The sequence below is a fragment of the Liolophura sinensis genome, chromosome 6 (genome assembly GCF_032854445.1).
Source record: "Liolophura sinensis isolate JHLJ2023 chromosome 6, CUHK_Ljap_v2, whole genome shotgun sequence".
NCBI lineage: Eukaryota > Metazoa > Mollusca > Polyplacophora > Chitonida > Chitonidae > Liolophura > Liolophura sinensis.
The window spans coordinates 80,700,007-80,715,810 of NC_088300.1; the positions used below are offsets into that span (position 1 = coordinate 80,700,007).

At 39.3% G+C, this 15,804-nt stretch overlaps 1 protein-coding gene across 16 annotated transcripts in view; it reads left to right on the forward strand.

Annotated features, from left to right (window-relative positions):
• LOC135469212 (trichohyalin-like) overlaps nucleotides 1–15,804 on the forward strand; it is an 82,309-nt gene that overhangs the window by 31,013 nt on the left and 35,492 nt on the right. For 10 of the 16 annotated variants that reach the window (XM_064747770.1, XM_064747767.1, XM_064747772.1 and 7 more), the window contains 4 exons: nucleotides 1,529–1,611; nucleotides 9,773–9,866; nucleotides 11,782–11,862; nucleotides 14,715–14,801. In XM_064747770.1, the coding sequence (XP_064603840.1) occupies nucleotides 1,562–1,611; nucleotides 9,773–9,866; nucleotides 11,782–11,862; nucleotides 14,715–14,801 (312 nt within the window). In that variant the 5' untranslated portion in view covers nucleotides 1,529–1,561. Of the gene's footprint in view, nucleotides 1–1,528; nucleotides 1,612–8,369; nucleotides 8,662–9,772; nucleotides 9,867–11,781; nucleotides 11,863–14,714; nucleotides 14,802–15,804 lie in introns of those variants that run through there. The other 6 variants (XM_064747775.1, XM_064747773.1, XM_064747780.1 and 3 more) reach the window with 6 other exon arrangements.

Here is a 15,804-nt window from a genome sequence, read left to right on the forward strand (position 1 = left end):
TACATTTGCCCATGAACCCAAGGTGTTCCCTCTACCTGTGCACAGTTATCTGTCAGATACACACTGCTTACATTTGCACATGAACCCAGGTTGTTTCCTCTACCTGTGCACAGTTATCGGTCATATATACTGCTTACATTTGCACATGAATCCATGGTGTTCCCTCTACCTGTGCACAAGTATCTGTCAGGTACAAACAGCTTATATGTACCCATGAACCTAGGGTCTTCCATGTACCTGTACACAGGTATCTGTCAGATACAAACAGCTTAAGGTGCACATGAACACAGGGTGCTCCGTGTACTTGTGCACAGACACAAACTGCTTCTACATGCATAAATGTTGTACATCTAACTCGGCTACATACACATGTATGTATGGCCTCTTGAGACTACTACTTGTTTCTGCCTCGGTTAACTAAGAGGCTAGAGCAAGGAAACAGGACTGTTCGGCTCCGTGTCAGTATAATGTGAGTGGGTAGGGTGCCATGTCTAGTGTCTTCGGTGTGATACTTCAGTGGCTGCAGCACTTTGGTGGTAAGGACTCAGTATATGTACACGCCCCTATTGACTCTTCCTCATCATATGATTGAAAAAGTGTAACTTAAAACCCCAAGCATTCATTCATTCATTCTAGAAACTAACACGACTTGCTCTCACAGCTTGTGGGGCCTGGCTAACAGTAAGCAGTCAGGGAAGCCCGTGTGACAACCTGCACAGTCTAACTTTTGTTGAAATCCACGTGTCTTCCACCAATATGGCGTTCAGTTCTGTTTTTACATTTGGTAAAGTTGGTCAGTGATGTGCCAGAGGTCGATGGTTTACCTTGCACATTCTGGTTTCCTCCACCTGACTGCTGTCGTGTAAGTGAACTGTTCTTGAGTATGACATTGAACCAGAGAGAATTAAATAAATAATGAAATAACATAAGTATAAGGTTTCTCCCAGAAGGCTAGACCATTGTATCTGTAGAGAGGTAAGAATCGCAGACATATCAATGATCTTTTGTTTTCAGTTAATTTGAAATTCAATATGGCAGCTGTTATGATCACATGTAGAGAGCAGTATCATTATGATTCAGTGTTATGTCAACATGCTGGCTCCAGTGGTTTATCAGGAGTGTACAGTCCTGTCAGAGTCGTCTCCCTTCATGCTATAGTATTCACCTGATGTAGCTAATGCAAGTTACCAAGTTTGTGCTTGTTTAACATGCATAAATAAATCTGAATATATATGTAACAATGCAAGATAAGCTCCTGTATTTTGGCATAGTGATGTATAGCCATCTTCAGAATTGTTACAATGTTCACACTTATGGGTGTCTGCAGTAAATTCCTGAAGATAGCTACATAGTTACACTGAAATCTAGGATACCAATATCAAAATGTTGCCTTATTCAGAGCATATATTCAGAGATTTTCCTGTGTTGCTTGACACTCAACTGATCTGTGTCATAGTTATTTTTATGTATTATTCAATTTGTGGAAAAGTCTTGATTTTTCTCTACTAAGTTTGTTTTGAATTTGTAGGTCTTTCGTTACACTTCATAAACAGCACACAACATGAGTATGGAAGAGAGGCGAGAAGCCCGCAGGAGGCGGAGACAGGAGGAGTAAGTACACAGTTATCTCCTCTTGATACTTCACTACAAATTTACATGTTTATAAATTGGACACAGATTTTAGTTTATTTTAATTCATCAAAGACAAAGTATTAGATTAATGGCTCAGCATAATAAAGGAACATGGATGCACCCAATGGGCATGTTTGTGAAATACTGATTTGCAAGTTTTTCATTGAACATAATCTGATTTTTGTTTTAGGCCTTACTTACTGTACAGATAGTCAATATAATTCGAGTGGATGCATTTTTTGTTATTATTATTTATTTCTGAACTAAGCATTTAATTACATTTGCCCCATTAAAGTTAGGGCTTTATTCTTCAGTAATGTTCTCATACAAATCTTCATATCCGAGCACATACATGCATATAAACAGATTTGCATAAACCAGCTTCCTGTGGCATCGGAAGAAAAGCTTTTAGGTTATGTGTAAAGTCTGATATAATAAGGTCATAGTCATGTTTCTGTAGGGAGTTGGCAGAGAGCTCCAGTGATTTACATGAGACATCTTGTCTCCTTATCCTTGTCATATCACATTTGATATGGAATGGTAGTGATGCTTGCTTGCCAGCAGGAACATCACTGTTGGGGAAAATCCACACCTCTTAACTATTTACCTGTGAAAGGCTATTATTATCTCTAAATATTTTTAGAGACTGATTCGCCTGCTCGCCTCAGCAGGGATCTAAGTCTGACAGTTAGCACTCATGTGATTAGACTAACATGTACTTCTGGCACATCTGCACAGTTGCCATAGAAACCACTTACAAGGTGGACCAGTAGTGTAGAAACTGTTTTGCAAGCTTACACTTGAGTGGTATCTGATAAGCTTTCTATTCTAAGAATTTAGGAGAATACCTGAGAAGTCAGTTTGTTCTAACCTAATTCTGGTCAAGAAACTTGCTGCATGATAAACATGTAGATGGTGCTATTTGAAGTGTAATATCAATGTTTACAGGCACAGATTATGTGAGTTATCTCCCTTGATGTGAAACCCGGGAAAGTTCCTAATGAAATGTCAGTTATGGTTCGAGCGATTTATTTATTTGATTGTTGTTTATTGCCATACTGATGTTTCACTTTTAGGGTGGCAGTCAGGTTTATGTGTTAAGAAAACAGGAGCACCCGAAGTAAAACCACTGACATTTGGCAGGTACAGTAATATGTACCTGTGGTAGGTACATGTACCTTTAAATACCTGTGGTAGGTGCATGTGGCAGGTGTATGTGCGAGGTACATGTACCTGTGGCAGGTACATGTGGTAGGTACATGTACCTTTACATACCTGTGATGGGTACATGTACATGTGGTAGGTATCTGTGGCAGGTACATGTGGTAGGTACATGTACGTGTGGTAGGTACATGTGGCAGGTACATGTACGTGTGGCAGGTACATGTGGTAGGTACATGTACCTGTGGCAGGTACATGTGGTAGGTACATGTACCTGTGGTACCATGACCAAGTCATCAGAATTAACACCATATTTACACGAAGAAGTAGTTTGTGAGTCAAAGTTTAGTTCAGCTTCAAATTACAGTTAGTAAACTATGAAACAAAAAGACTCAACCTGAATCTGAAATATCTGATTCATTGATGTACAGGTAGATGTGTAGGCTACATGGACTTTGTCTTTCCCTAGGTTTGGCTTTTGAAGTTTTTTCTCTCATGTTAGTTCTTGTATATGCCACCTTTAGCATCTGGCGAGAAAACCCATGTCTGTGGCGGTTATTTATAGGTAAACTGTATGATGCTTGAAGATGTAAGGATTGATTGTGGAAGACAGGTTTGGAGCTCAGTTAGCACAGTGTGTTAGTGTCAGAAGGGAGCAGTATTCTTGTCAGTGTTACATCCAGCTTGATTCATGATATCTTACTCCTGCCAACTCTCTAGTACAGAAACTCTTGTCAGTGTTACATCCAGCTTGATTCATGATATCTTACTCCTGCCAACTCTCTAGTACAGAAACTCTTGTCAGTGTTACATCCAGCTTGATTCATGATATCTTACTCCTGCCAACTCTCTAGTACAGAAACTCTTGTCAGTGTTACATCCAACTTGATTCATGATATCTTACTCTTGCCAACCCTCTAGTATCGTGATGGTATTCATTCTTAACTGTGTTGAATATAATTTCAGGCTGAAGGTTTTGAAAGTAAATTTCTTATGATGTATGTAATGAAGATGTTTTATTTATAAGGGCAATTTGAGTGTATATATGTTAAGTGGGTGGCTCTTTCTACCTATTTACCAGGGTTGAAACAACTCTATCCAGACAGATTGCAGTTCATCTCATCATTCCCCTACATATATTCACATAGAATTGCCTTGTCCTGCCCTTTGTTTCTACCTATGTTTTAATGTTCTTCTTGTCAGGTTTGCAGATACAACTTGTTAAATTTGAATATTTTTTTCAGTATTATTTTGTAAAAATAGAAGTAGAGTTCACATTCCTTATGCTGGTGTCTATTAAAACTGTTATGTGGAAAGAATGAAACCAAACTTGTCATTATCTTAGATGGTGCTCTTATGGGTTTCAGTTTTTTCTTATTTTCTCCTTTACTTTATTTTCTAGATGACTGTTTCCACACTTTTTTTTTATTGACTTGTTTGCTATTAGACATTCTGTTTATACCCTAACCATAATTAGGAAACTTTTCTGCATGTGTTTCACCATTGTGGTTTAGTGCATTTGCATGGTCTAGTATGGTCTTAGTTTAAAGATTTTTAAAAAACAGTTTGTGATGGTTTATTTGTGGTTTAAAATGATTTATGTTATTCATTTATGTAAAATAGTATTTGTTTGTTCCAATATTTTTGATGTCCATTAGCGTAGTAGAAATTTTGTTGTTTTGTAAACCTGAGTTGTTTGTGTTTGTGGCATGTTGCATGTTCAGACAAGAAGACCCGCCGGATCATAGCTTGGCTCAAAGACTGCAACAGCGACGGAAAGAACGAGAAGAAAGATTAAAGAAGTTGTATGTGTGTGCTTTACTGTCCTAACTATCTCTCCAGAATGCCTCTCAAAATTCCTTCTTCCCATCATTAACATAACTCACAAGAAAGTGTCATGTGAAATTGACAACTTCGTCTTAAACTCAGTATTTTATCAGTTACATTGTTGGCATTTAAAAACCCAAAATATTCAATGGAAATGTTGTTGTTTTCGTGGTAAATACATACTTCTGTACTTTCTCTATTCCAGTTCTATATTTAAGTTCTTCCTTTACCGTCTAAAACTTTGATACTGTTAGCAAATTAGCGAAGTCACATTTAATCATGATTCTCTTTGAAAATTTGTACCAGATCTTAAGAAGGAACATGTACAATGTACTAGGTGATGTTATTTTGTTGGGAGTTTTTATTTCTGTCTGCATTTCTGATTGGAATGTCTTGGTATAAAGGTTGTCTAACACTTTGTTCAGCAAAAGTGCTCATTTGTGGTGTAAAGTTTGTCTTCTGTACACACAGTCTAACACTTTGTTCAGCAAAAGTGCTCATTTGTGGTGTAAAGTTTGTCTTCTGTACACACAGTCTAACACTTTGTTCAGCAAAAGTGCTCATTTGTACATCTAGGTATGGTTAGGGCAAAAAATATGTTTCAGATTTGGGTACTGTAGGCCTACATGTTTTCCCATACCTTAACCTTTGTCATGAACCTTTTTGCTGCTGTCCGTCTGTCTGTCTGTGTTCATGTCCCATTTCTGCATGGTGTCGTTGATACAGAGCCGCTGATACAAACAGCATTGAAGATGACGATGAAATGGAACGTAAGCGTCGTGAACGAAGGGAGGCCCGAGAAGCACGATTAAGGCAAGGTTTTTCAGAGCTAATAGCTTCTGAAATCTGACATGTACATGAAGTTACTGCTTTTGCCAATTGTTCTAAATGCAAGACACTCATGTTCTAAATGTATAGGAACATCTGATACGGTCCAGCTGTAGGTGTAAAACATAGTTAAGAAAAGAGAAACACATTTTAAAAATTTTCCTTGTCAAATGACACCGAAACTGCATATAATGAAGGAAATGTAGACCTTTGTTTTTGTCTAGATATTAGAAATAATTGGCAAAAACAGTAATATGGACTAATGATGAAATCTTTCTTTAAAAAAAAAAGAAGATATGAAGAGATTCAAAGGAGATGAAGAGATCCAAAAAGTGACAACGTTTATCTTTTGCAATCTGCTTGTATTGAGCATGGGATGTGATCAGTTTCCCACGTGTGAACTCTCTCCTTTCCAACATTCTGTTCTTTTGTTTGATTTTGATTTGTGAGAGATTTATATTTTACAGATAATGTGACTTAATTAGTTTTCATGAGGTATTGATTTCTTTCATGTGTGATTCCACCTGTGTGTTATTTGCCTATTTGCACTTTGCACACTCTTTCTTTCATGACAGTATATTATATCATTTCATTAGTTAATTACAAACTCAGCATTTTAATTGCAAGGCTGAAACTCAACATTTCATTAAATAAAAAAGAAATCTACACGTTTTATAACATGTCATTGGTTGAGAACTCAACCTTGATGATGATATTTCATGAAACTCATACCTTGAGGTTTAGGAAATTAGAAATAGAGGAATCTTAACTTGAAAAGCTATCTACGTGTATTTACCTTGTGTGTGTTTTGGGACCTTAATCCTTGACATTGTATTCAGTAGGTGGTAATGTTGCAGTTGCTTGTAATGACAGTGTAGGCATTTAATTTTATTTGACCGAAAGATCGAAGATTGAAAGAAACACGAAAACCAAGGCAGTGATTGTGTACCAAACAGCCAAAAACAAACTAATGCTGTGAGCCTGTATCAAAACCCTAAAACAACCAATAATGTGAGCCTGCAATTACCAAAACACTGGAATGAAACCAAGGCTGTTAGCCTGTGCCTAACAACGAGAAAACAAACCAATTCTGTGATCCTGTACCAAACAGCCAAGAACAAACCAGTGTGATCCTGAACAAAAACACCAAAGCAAACCAATCCTGTGAGCATATCTAAAACAGCTGAAACAAACCAAATCTGTGAACATGTACAAAACAACTGAAACAAACCAAATCTGTGAGCATGTACAAAACAACTGAAACAAACCAAAACTGTGAACATGTACAAAACAACTGAAACAAACCAAATCTGTGAACATGTACAAAACAACTGAAACAAACCAAATCTGTGAGCATGTACAAAACAACTGAAACAAACCAAATCTGTGAACATGTACAAAACAACTGAAACAAACCAAATCTGTGAACATGTACAAAACAACTGAAACAAACCAAATCTGTGAACATGTACAAAACAACTGAAACAAACCAAATCTGTGAACATGTACAAAACAACTGAAACAAACCAAATCTGTGAACATGTACAAAACAACTGAAACAAACCAAATCTGTGAACATGTACAAAACAACTGAAACAAACCAAATCTGTGAACATGTACAAAACAACTGAAACAAACCAATGCTGTGAGCATGTACCAAGTAGCCAAAACACACCAATACAGTGAAACTGATACATTCTTTGGTGAACCATAGCTACTCTGTTACTGAATGTGGATATGATATAACCATAGCAACTAGAATATTTAGCTTGGCAGAATAGAAAAGTATCAGGCAATATAGGATGGTAATGTTTTCTTCATCTCTACTGTGGTGTAGCCTCACATCTTCAGAAATCATCAGTAGCATGGCAGTTGCTTTAGCCTAGGGCTTCACACCTTCTGGTATGATGGCTGCTCTCTACTGCCTGGCCTGCTTTATATAGCCAGCCATCTAACAGCATGCTATCTTGGTCTAGCACTATAGAAACAGTTAAATGGTAATCTATTTCTCTTAAGGAAGCTGTCCAGAATGTTGTGGTATGTTTAACCATTGGTTATCAGTGGTAAGGCCTCTGTTTTTAAGTTTGAGAGGTCAAACATGGGACAGCCTGCTATTATGCTGAAACTTGTTTACATCCAGTGTGCACTTCTAGAGGGGTTAGGGGTTAGGGGATGCAGCCAATGTACATCTAGGAGATGCAAGTTGTTTTGAAGTATTGTATAATGGCCCCAGGGTGCTGAGTAGACTAGCTTTTAAATGAAGGCAATGTGATGAGCCAATTTTACGCCACATACTTTCTAGAAAGCCATGTTAAAAGTGTACTTAGTGGCTTGAGCTGTGGAATGAAGAAAGTGAAGTACACCCAGGACATCAAAGTGGCAGTTTTCACAAAAATAAGCACCCTGAATCCCCAGATACCTCCGTGTAACTTACATTTCCCTTGCCTCACAAAGTCACTATCAACTTTGCATGTAAGAGATTGAAAATGATTCTTGTTCAGTGGCCCTAATGTTAAAGTTAGCAGTTTGTTTGTTCTGTGATAGCTGGAATCTGATGATGGAGTATGGTTTATATATAGATGAGAGTTCACCATTTAGAATCTGTCCATCCATGCCCCACAGCAATCTGCTGAATGTCAGCTAAAGTTACACCAACATTGCCCCACGTGTCACAATCCATTGAGGGTTTTCTCTGGCAAACGCCTCTGTTATTTCACCAGTCTTCGCCATCAGAGTGTTGGATACAATATAGAATCTCTTTGAAACACGCAGCACGATCATTTGCAAGGCAAACCTTGGCATGCTTTTCAGAAGCCGTGTGTTGCTTTGGGTGTTGAGTTTCCAATGGTTACCCAGTCACTGCTAGTCAGCCTCAGTTTCAAAGTGAGGCTGCAGCCTTAATTTAGGCAAAACTTTGCTTGCACACCCCGCTGGCAGTAGAGTGGTTAAAAATAGAGTGTGTGTAGTGTGAGGTAGTAGATGGAGCTGCCATATGATACCTGGCTGTCACCCAGTGGAGCTGAGCAGTCAGAGAGTAGATACCTCCTCCTCCTAACTCAGGACAACAGGTAAACCTTCCCCGAGCAAACCCTTCCCCAGGGGCTTCAGTATTGACTACAGTACCTAGCAGCAGCCTCGCACAGGTGGGCACATCACTGGCTTCATTTGGGATCTTACAGGAATTATCTACCTGTATTTTGTGGCCAATTCTGTGTACGTTTTGCTGTCTCACCTGAGAGTGGGTACCTGGAATGAGGAATGTCTGTGAAGGATGTGATGTATTTGCAGCCGTCGGTGGCGTCAGCATCAGTGGTGTTCACGCTGACGGCAGACGTGCATCACAAGTGCTACCAAGGGTTTATTGTAGTCGCATTTGTCACAAGTATATTATATCAATGCTGCCCCAGAGCTTTTGACAGTGGTGGAATAAAGGTCTGCTACAAATGCCTCATTTTATGATACTGGATTACCTAATGGTTGGATGGATTTACCCATACTTACAGTACTGGACGAGGTTATAGCTATTGCTTAGGGTAACATCGCATTCTGCTTTGCCGCAGCTACTTAAACTTATATAGAATTGTTATTATGGCGTACAACATCTGGGTCATAGCATACCTGATGTGTGTACATGTAGTACTTGGTATAGAATGCCCAGTACTTTATGAGCCTGTTTATATTTACCAGTTGAAATGCCAAACAGATACCCTCTAAAATAGCATTGTGCTTAACTGAATTCCCTTTGCATCATGCAGTTATATGGAATGGCCTTTTGCCTTAGGTAGAAAAATGTATGTTAATATCTGTAAGTGATAGTTTTATAATGTGTTGTCTTGTCATCTGGTATGTGTACATGGAATCACTGCTGTCTACCTGAAACTCACCTGCTCACCCCTAACCCAGTAGCCCAGGTACCCCCTGTTGTACGTGTGTACCCTCCCTGTCTACAGGTAGTCTTTAGTCTCTAAGGTACATGTTCTGGTTCTGACTATTTTGCCCGTATTGTTGCTCCATGTCAGTGTTACTCTGTCTCTTAGTTCCTAGTTTGTCCACTTGATTACTCATTCACTCATCCACTCATCACACATGCTCTCATCCATTGTCCCACATCACGCCACGACTCCCATCATGCTCTTTTACAGACACCCACGGAGCAATGGAGACCAACTCTTATGTGCAGGAAGGCTGATGAATTAAATCAGTTACCCTGCCGTACATGTATGTCTTAGATGTTGTATGACGGCATAAAACACCAATCAAATAAATAGATGTTGTATGAGTTGCCCATCATCATTGCATTGTCACTTTCTAACTTCACCATCAGAGCAGCCGAGGGGGGAGATGCAGAAGAGGAAACAACCAGTCGTCGCAGTCGTCGTAACCGACAAGCTGCCGATGAGGATGAGGCTCCACAGGAGGTAATATGGGGGATCAGCTGGGGTGGCAGGGGGCTCTTTCTGTCTCTCTTCTGTGTTTGTCCTGTCACCCAGTTGTAGTGGTAATGGGAAAATAAGGCTATTTGTAATGGCTTTGTAATGTCTGTGTCATCATCAGCTTCTGACGATCAGTCCCTTGTTGCCGGTAGCCAAATCTTGCCCTTATCAGCTCACCTTTTTATCTTTTCTGTTTACTGTTTCCCAAATGTAATTGTGGTTTAATACAGCCGTAAACTTCACAGTGAAACTATTAAAAATGAACTCCACAGGGACTTTTATATGAGATCTTATATATGAGAAATGTATTGTGACTTGCGTTTTCTTCAGTTTACTGTTTCTAAAGCCTTAAGTCCATAAGTACAGAGCATTGTCAGATGGGATGTTGTAAATTTCTATCTAAAAAGATTTATGTTAATTTAGCAGTATGTAGGACTGTAGGAAGGAAGATTAAGGCAGGATGATTATAGTAGGAAAACCTGGTGCATTTCAAACGCCAGGACTAGGATGCTAGGTTTAGGTAAGATCCAGGTGCTGTGGCTAGGATGCTAGGTTTAGGAAAGATCCACGTGCTGTGGCTAGGATGCTAGGTTTAGATAAGATCCAAGTGCTGTGGCTAGGATGCTAGGTTTAGGTAAGATCCACGTGCTGTGGCTAGGATGCTTGGTTTAGGTAAGATCCAAGTGCTGTGGCTAGGATGCTATTCTTAGGTAAGATCCAGGTGCTGTAGCTAGGATGTTAGGTTTATGAAAGATCCAAGTGCTGTGGCTAGGATGCTAGGTTTAGGTAAGATCCAAGTGTTGTGGCTAGGATGTTAGGTTTAGGTAAGATCCAAGTGCTGTGGCTAGGATGTTAGGTGTATGAAAGATTCAAGTGCTGTGGCTAGGATGCTAGGTTTAGGTAAGATCCAAGTGCTGTGGCTAGGATGTTAGGTGTATGAAAGATCCAAGTGCTGTGACTAGGATGCTAGGTTTAGGCAAGATCCAAGTGCTGTGGCTAGGATGCTAGGTTTAGGAAAGATCCACGTGCTGTGGCTAGGATACTAGGTTTAGGTAAGATCCACTTGCTGTGGCTAGGATGTTAGGTGTATGGAAGAGCCAAATGCTATTTCCTGAGCCTCTTACTACATGGATGTGTAGAATACTAAGTGTGGTTTGTGCAGAGCTCTGCTGTCTTTCTACAAAGTTTCAGTGTGAGAGTTACTAAGTGTGGTTTGTATAGAGCGCTGCTATCTTTCTACAAAGTTTCAATGTGAGAGTTACTAAGTGTGGTTTGTATAGAGGCTGCTATCTTTCTACAAAGTTTCAATGTGGGAGTTACTAAGTGTGGTTTGTATAGAGCTCTACTATCTTTCTACAAAGTTTCAATGTGAGAGTTACTAAGTGTGGTTTGTATAGAGGCTGCTATCTTTCTACAAAGTTTCAATGTGAGAGTTACTAAGTGTGGTTTGTATAGAGGCTGCTATCTTTCTACAAAGTTTCAATGTGAGAGTTACTAAGTGTGGTTTGTATAGAGCTCTACTATCTTTCTACAAAGTTTCATTTTGAGAGTTATGATTTGGTTAAAACTGAAATACATGTTAATGTTTCTGCCACATCATTGCTTTGATAGATTTTGTTCATGTATTGTTTTTTTTTTATGTATTTATTTTCCTTATGAATGTTAATTTAATTTTTATTTCTTTAACTTTGTCCATTTGTTCCTATTTTATTTGTTCATTTGTACATCTCTGTGCCCTAAGATGTTTTAATTTGTATTCATTTACTTATTAACAACTGTCGGTGATTCTTCAATACATTTCCATTATGATTAGGTTCTCCATGCGTTATGACCTATGTGTAGTCTGTTGCCCAAATGTAATCCATCTGTGCACGTTTCCTATCCCATAATGCTCTTCCAGGAATCTAGCGCTCGCTCCCGGAGGCGCAGAGCCCAGCAGGAGGAGGAGGAGGTAGAAGCCCCTGCCCCTTCGGCAGAAGAGGTGGAGTATTGTCTGGAGGCTTGCTTTGGTTGAACAGCCTCTTGTACCACTGTTGTCATAGCCTCTTTATTTCTCGCTTTCTGTCTTGTAGACTTACTGAAGGAATAATTTTAAAATGCCAATTGACAGTCTTTGTTCAGAGATATAGTGAACAGTCACACATTAGATGTAGTGGAAATTCCTGGCAAATTGTTGTCAGTTGTAAAGAGTCTGACAAAAAGCTTGTACATTTATGTTAGAGGCACTTCCAGATGCTGTTCTTGATCAGCGATTTAACAAGTTATACCGTTATATTCATGGAAGAAATCTTTGTATGGGGCACCAGCAATAGTTCAGTGTTCTGTTAGAATAAGCATGTCTAAGATCCTGTGTCATATGTCACTATGTCCTGACTGCACAAAGGTTGTTAGCTGGCAATACTTCTCTCTTCTGGAAAGAGTCTCAAGCTCTTTCTTGACACATCCCAAACTAAGCTGGAAATTCCTGTCCTGGCATGGTTGATATTCAGATTGATTTCCCTTAAACTGTTGCGGATAAGATGTGTTCAGACCGGTGTTTTGTCAGCTATGTATGGACTCCATGCAATCCATCACATGTCCCCCTCGTCGTTCAAATTTCACATGAGAAAGTTTTCATCGTTGGTGAAGGTTTTCATCTTTGGTGAAGGTTTCCAGCTTGGGTGTAGCAGAATGAGCCAGATGTTGGTACTGTTGTTGACAATGGCAGCTGTAGTAAAGCAGAGACTATACAATGTTTGGCTACAACTGCAGTCAGAATTTTGGATTGGTCTTGTGTCTGTGTTCATGTCTGTAGTCATGACTTTAGATTGGTCTTGTAGTCTGTGTTCATGTCTTTAGTATGGTCTTGCGTCTGTCTTCATGTCTGTAGTCATGACTTTAGATTGGTCTTGTGTCTGTGGCCATGACTTTAGGATGGGGCTTGTGTCTGTGGTCATGTCTGTAGTCATGACTTCACATAATTGGCCTCATGTCTGTATTCAACTTCTAATAATTGGCCTCATGTCTGTAGTCATGACATCAAATAATTGGCCTTGTGTCTGTGGCCACGTCTGTAGTCACGATTGCAGAGTGTCCTTGTGTCTGTGGCCATGTCTGTAGTCATGAGTTTTGACTGGTCTCATTTCTTTAGTCATGTCTGAAGTCTCTACTTTAGATTGGTCTTGTGTCTGCGGCCATGTCTGTAGTCATGACTTTATAGACTGTCCTCATTTCTGTGGCCATGTGTGCAGACATGATTGTAGATTGGCCTAGTGTCTGTGGCCGTGTCTGTAGTCATGACTTTAGATTGGTCTTGTGTCTGTGGCCTTGTCTGTAGTCATGATTTTAGATTGGCCTTGTGTCTGTGGCCATGTCTGTGGTCATGACTTTATAGACTTTCCTCATTTCTGTGGCCATGTCTGTAGTCATGACTAGATTGGTCTTGTGTCTGTGGCCGTGTCTGTAGTCATGACTTTAAGTAATTGACCTTGTGTACGTGGCCATGTCTATATTTGTGACTTTAAATTGGGCTTGTGTCTGTAGACTGCTTTCTCTGTCCAGCGTATAGACTTTGTCCATTGTCAGTGTGTGTTGTGATATAGAGCTGTGGTCTCAGTGTGTTGCAGCCTGTAGATCTCTTCCTTGCACGGGTAGTTATCCTATTGTTATTTATTTATTTGATTGGCGTTTTTTACTGTACTCCAGAATATTTCACTAACCTATTGTTATTATTGCTGTGAATTATTATATGTCATCCATACACCATATGCAATTATTATATTCATTGTCTCTCTCAGTTGTTGATTTGTTTCATCCAATTTATACTTTGATACTCTTGATAATGTGGCTATAAAAGATGATCATTGAATATCAGCAGGATGCTATTGGTTATTTGTGTTACCATGATGTCATCAGTACAGTCCTACAGCATGCACTGTTCTTCTGTGCTAGTCATTTTTAAGTTAGAGCAATGGCAATGATTTAAACCTTCATGTACATGCGCTTACTAATGTAATGGTTCATAGTTGAAAACTCACTCATATGCTTACAAACTAATTTTATTGGAGCTAAAAAAAAAAAACAGAAACTTTTAGACAGTAACCACATTGACATACTATCAACATGCGACTTGCTTTTAGATTGGCTGAAGGTTTCAAACTCTTTGCTGCCTTTTCTGTATTATTTTATGTCACATTAATCCTGCTGGGTTGATATCTGTTTCTCAGTTACATTCATCATGGATATTTAGTCACGAATTCCTGGGTCTTACCCATGTCTGTGGAATGTCACTGTCATTTGTCATGTCTCTAATGTTGCACAGTAGTGAAGAGATAAATATCTCAGTAACAAAATAACATGTCAGAGATGACATATTAAAATACTTTTTGACTTCCTAAGTGCCTGTCATACTGCCTTTCATAATAACAAAGACAAATTCCTTCACTTCACCAAATTGGTTTGAAACTGTTAAGAAATATCCAGGATGAAATGTTACCTAAAGTGTTATTGATTGACCACAATCTTACATATTAATATAATCAAACATTTTGTCCAGTTTTGGCCCAAAGCATCCAGCTGGGTTTTGCTTCCAGTGTCTTAAGTCTATCCTGTTACACGAGAAGAATATTCCACATTAGATTAAACCCAAAGCCAAATCTCTATCATACAGCATGTACATACACTATACATATCTACCTGTACACACCTGGTATTGTGAGATGGCCTCCATGGTGCACAACTGTTCATCCTGAGGAGTCCCCCCACCCCCACCCCCACCCCCACCCCCAAGGTCGCCATTCACAGGATTATAGTGCTTCGAAAACAGTAATGCAGATTAATGCTAATCTCTCACAGGCTGCTGTGGACCCAGAGAAGGAGGCTGCCGACGCGGCTGCCAGAGCCGCAGCAGAGGAGGAAGAACGCAAGCGTAAAGAGAAGGAGGTTTGTGTGGCCTGTGACTTGACCTTGATGAGGCCTGTCTTATTTGCGTGTTGTATCCCTTCCAGTGGTCCTCTTTGTATCTTGACCCAGGCTGGATTTGAACCTGGTCTTCATCCACATGTCTGTACCTCATCTCTGCCAGTCACCACATCTTCCACCACCATGTTCCCACTTTAGTGTAGTGTTTTTATACACACAGTCCCTTTATCCTTCTATTCATTCACACCCTATGTATGAGATATCACAAGTGTACTTCAAGGAGGCAATTCTTATTAAGACTCTATATTTCTGGTTTGATTTGTCCTTCTCCCATTTGAAGATAGGCATGCTCAACAGTAACGTAGAATGCTTAATTTTAAATTTAAAGTAGAAGACACTTATACATAAGTAGACTGTATAGGTGAAAAGAATACTAAATGTATACAGCATGGAAGCATATCTGAGGGAAAGTTGCATGGCTATAGTAGTTTGCATGTCTGGGGAAAGCTGTGAAGTAAAGAGAGGAATAATGTATAAAGGTTATTCTCTAATAGGAGTACCGTTGTTCTCTAATAGGAGTAATGCTATTCTTTAATAGGAGTACCGCTATTCTTTAATAGGAGTACTGCTATTCTCTAGGAGTATCGTTATTCTCTAGGAGTATCGTTATTCTCTAGGAGTACCGTTATTCTCTAATAGGAGTACCGTTATTCTCTAATAGGAGTACCGCTATTCTCTAATAGGAGTACCGTTGTTCTCTAGGAGTACCGCTATTCTCTAATAGGAGTACCGTTATTCTCTAATAGGAGTACCGCTATTCTCTAATAGGAGTATCGCTATTCTTTAATAGGAATACCGCTATTCTCTAACCATATTGGTGGGTTTCAGTGCCTACAGGACAATGTATATGGGATATTAGAGGGCATGGTCTGCTACCTTTGACAAATGTCCCCATTATAAAAGTGGTAATGTGTGATTTGTGATGCCGTAGTCAAAAACATCACAATGATGACATTACTAGACT